The sequence below is a fragment of the Bison bison genome, unplaced genomic scaffold, assembly GCF_000754665.1.
Source record: "Bison bison bison isolate TAMUID 2011002044 unplaced genomic scaffold, Bison_UMD1.0 scf7180017864157, whole genome shotgun sequence".
NCBI classification, from domain to species: Eukaryota; Metazoa; Chordata; class Mammalia; order Artiodactyla; family Bovidae; genus Bison; species Bison bison.
Window position 1 is genome coordinate 286,411 of NW_011494729.1, and position 3,850 is coordinate 290,260.

Sequence of the window (3,850 nt, forward strand, 5' to 3'; positions counted from 1 at the left end):
AATATTAGTCGCTCAGTCGTGTTTGACTCTTTGCAACCCCATGGACTGTAGCTCGCCAGGCTCATGTGTCCAAGGAATTCTCCAGGCAAGAATACTGGAGTGGGTAGTTATTCCCTTATCCAGCGGAATCTTACTGACCCAGGGGCTAAACCCAGGTCTCCTGCATTGCAGGCAGATTCTTTACTGTCTGAGCCACCAGGGTCATATAAAGGGCCAAATACAACAACTTGCTGCTGCTGCTAAGTCGCTTCATTCGTGTCCGACTCTGTGCCCCATAGACAGCAGCCCACCAGGCTCCCCCGTCCCTGGGATTCTCCAGGCAAGAACACTGGAGAGGGTTGCCATTTCCTTCTCCAATGCATGAAAGTGAAAAGTGAAAGTGAAGTCGCTCAGTCGTGTCCAACTCTTAGCGACCCCATGGCTGCAGCGCACCAGGCTCCTCCGTCCATGGGATTTTCCAGGCAAGAGTACTGGAGTGGGTTGCCATTGCCTTCTCAGATACAACAACTTATCCTTCATCTTCTTTATTTATTTAAATATATTTATTTATTTGAAACCATCGAGTCTGAGTTGTGGCATGTGGGATTTTTGTTGCAGTGCAGGGGCTTCTCTCTAGCTGTGCTGCTCGGACTCAGCCGTTGTGGCATGTGGGTTTAGTTGCCCTGTGGTGTGTGGGATCTTAGTTCCTCAGCCAGGGATCAAACCCATATCCTCTGCATTGGAAGGCTGATTCTTAACCACTGGACCACCAGGGAAGTTCTTATCCTTCACCTTAGAATGGATAGCCTATACTACCAGATCCCTTGAAAACCCACTGAGAAGGAAATCTCTAGAACTTTTGTCAGATTTGCTTTCCACCCCATGACATACAAATGTCTCACCAATAAGCCTAGAAGAGCTACTCTTTCCTACATACTAGGTCCAATCAGCATAACATCATCAGTGCTATGGACCAGTGTGAGGTCTTCTAGAACAGAAAGACAATAGGGTCCCTGCTTGACCAAATTAGGATGTAGGGCTGGAGAACTGATCTATCCTTGAGGGAGGGCAGTCTTCACTGTACTGCTGTTTTTGCCAGCTGAAAGAAGGCTGCCCTGTGGTTGGTCTTTACTAACAGGTATGCAGAAGAAACATTTTGCCAGACCAATACTGCACAGCAGATACTAGGGGATGTGTTAATTTGCTTAAACAGTGAAGCTACATCTGGTACAGCAGCTGCAATTGGAATTACCATCTGGTTTAGTTTATGATGATCCACTGTCATTCTCAGGCTCCGTCTGTCTTCTTCACAGGCCACATGGGCATGTTGAACGGGGAGGTGGTAGAAGTCACCACCCCTGCATCTTCAAGTCCTTGATGGTGGCATTACTCTCTGCAGTCTCTCTAAGAAGACAGTGTTGCCTTTGGTTAGCTGGGGAATGCTGCCACACTGTTGGTCCTGCTGTTGGCGGACTGGACCCTCAGTGGTGACCATGGTCCTGCTGTTGGTGGACTGGACCCTCAGCAGTGGCCATGGTCACACTGGCTTTGCTGAGTGCAAGTCTGTATTGCTGAGCCTCTAGATAACTTCCAGGACTGCCACCGCAACCACTTTGCTCATCCAAGGCAGAGGCAGCTGTGGAGGCTTCCACTTGGCTCTTTCTCACAAAATAACCCTCACTTCAAGGGTCATGGAGCCAGTGTAGGGATTCTGCCAGTTGCTGAGTATTAGTCTAATTATTCTAACAGTGCATTCCAAAACTGGAGAAATAACCCCAGTATGGGTGCAGAGACCACTATGAGATGGACCTGAGCTAAAACTCCATTCATCACCTGACCCTACAAACCCTTGCTTGCACTAGTACTGCAGTGATGTTCTGGATGTCCTGGACTCAGTGGCAGTTCAGAGCCAGTGTCCAGTAATTCCTGAAAAGTCTGATTATTTCCTTTTCCCCAGTGCACAGTCACCCTAGTAAAAGGCCACATGTCCCTTTGGGGAAGGCTCCAAGAAAAAGTAATAGTATATATTTTTGACAATGTTGCAGAATATTGGAGGAGACAAACATCCCCTTTGTTCAAGGAGTTTGGAGTCTGCAAATTGACTCAAGTCTGGGAACTGATAGAGTCTCTCTGTTTTGGTAATTTAAGTTAGGTTTTTGTTTGTTTGACCAAGAACTTTCCTGCTCATACAGATCACATAAGAATTCAGTAGAATTCTCATCCTGGATGGTCAATGCCATAGGTCTGTGGGGGTCAGACTATTCTGGTTGCTGCTTTGCCTTTGCTGTCCATTACAGAAACCATGCCCACCCTGCCTTGGGTGACTCATTGCCACCATTTGGCTCCAGCCACTCTGGGATCCAACTATTCTCACTGCATTTAAGGACCCACACTGCAGTGGTGCAGTTTCCACTGTAATTTCTGATCTACAGAGAAGAGTTGACCAGGCATGCTGGGTCACAAAGTTATTTCTCAGAGTCACGGTGAATGCTGTGTCCTCTGGACCCTCTGGGAGTCAGTAAGTGGGTCTTATGTGATAAATCTATGCTAATATTTCAATCTGCCTAAGCCTTTAGATAATTCCTTTACAGTGTACCAAGGCAGTTCTGGCATTTCCACATCATTTAGTGCTGGTCACCTCTTGCCTCCCATTTCTGTCAACTAGCTAAGCAAACAGAGCTTGTTCTAATCTCTCAAACTGCAGTGAATCCAGATCTCTGTTTGGTGGTGTCCGTCATTACATTCAGCCTCATCCAACGGTTCCCCACACTCTTCATATTCACGCTCACATTTATCCCGTCCCACAACACTCCGACTTCTAAGCATATACAGGTGTTTTCACTCACACGGTTCTGATCTTTTGAAGGACCTCGACTCTCCTCCAGGTCTAGGACGATCCTTCCCCTTCCTCCAGGGAGCCTTTCTGACCCTTCTTCACAGCTCTCCCTCTTACCGCCCCTCCCCCCACTTCTACACTCTTTCGTGACAGACCTCTGGCTCTTGGCATATTCTGCTGTACGTCGTTATTTAGTTTTACACGCGCATGTTTATCTTCCCCCGATGGGAGGCCGGAGAAGCTCCTTAAGGGCGAGAACCGTTTCTGGCAGGTGCCTCTTCAGGGATGCTCCAGGAGCCTCCTTGAATGAACACAAGAGGAGGCGAGTGTGGGCTGGCTTAGGAGCTCAGCACGGATCGCAGTTGTGTCCTAGGCTGGCTGCCCAACGTGGGGAGGCGGATCTGGGGCCAGCCCAGTTCTGCTGCCAGAAGATTCAAACAGTTGAATACTCATTTCATGTAGAACTACTCGCCCCGCTCTCTTTCCCAGGGTGAGCTGCAGTCTCCCCTCATCCTCCCCCCGCCCCCCGCCCGCTCCTTGCGAAACGAGTCCTTCTCACTCCCTCCAGCTCTTCCACCAACCCTGTGGTCACTTCCCTAATTAGTGTCTGGGAGGTACCCTCGTAGATCACCCCTCCCATCCTCCAAGGAGAGCCTCCTAGTCTCTCCCTCCCCGAACACCCGTCCTCTCCACTGCACTTCCCCTCTCATTTTCGTCCAACACCGAGGGAGAGTGAAAAATCAGCTTTCCGAGGTCTGTGACCCAGGCTGTGGGCTTGCGCGCCCCGCCCGCTCCAGCCGTCCGCTTGTGTGTGTGTGTGTGTGTGTGTGTGTGTGTGTGTGTGCGCGCGCGCGCGCGCGCGCGTGCCTAGGCCGAGGCTGGAGAGGAAACAGCCGGTCCAGCCCGGGAGGAGGAAGGAGCCTCCCCTTCCGCCCCAGCCCCCTCCCCACTTCCCGTCCGGCTCCGCCGTTAGCTTCCCCGGACGCGGGCCTCGGGTGCACAGAGCCCTCTGGCCGCAGCCGAGCTGGAGAAGGC

At 50.8% G+C, this 3,850-nt stretch overlaps 1 protein-coding gene across 1 annotated transcript in view; it reads left to right on the forward strand.

Annotated features, from left to right (window-relative positions):
• Positions 1 to 1,472: 1,472 nt before the first annotated feature.
• DISC1 (disrupted in schizophrenia 1) overlaps positions 1,473 to 3,850 on the forward strand; it is a 424,314-nt gene continuing 421,936 nt past the window's right edge. Inside the window, 2 exon segments of the mRNA XM_010841148.1 lie at positions 1,473 to 1,544; positions 3,442 to 3,568. Coding sequence (XP_010839450.1) covers positions 1,473 to 1,544; positions 3,442 to 3,568 — 199 coding nt within the window.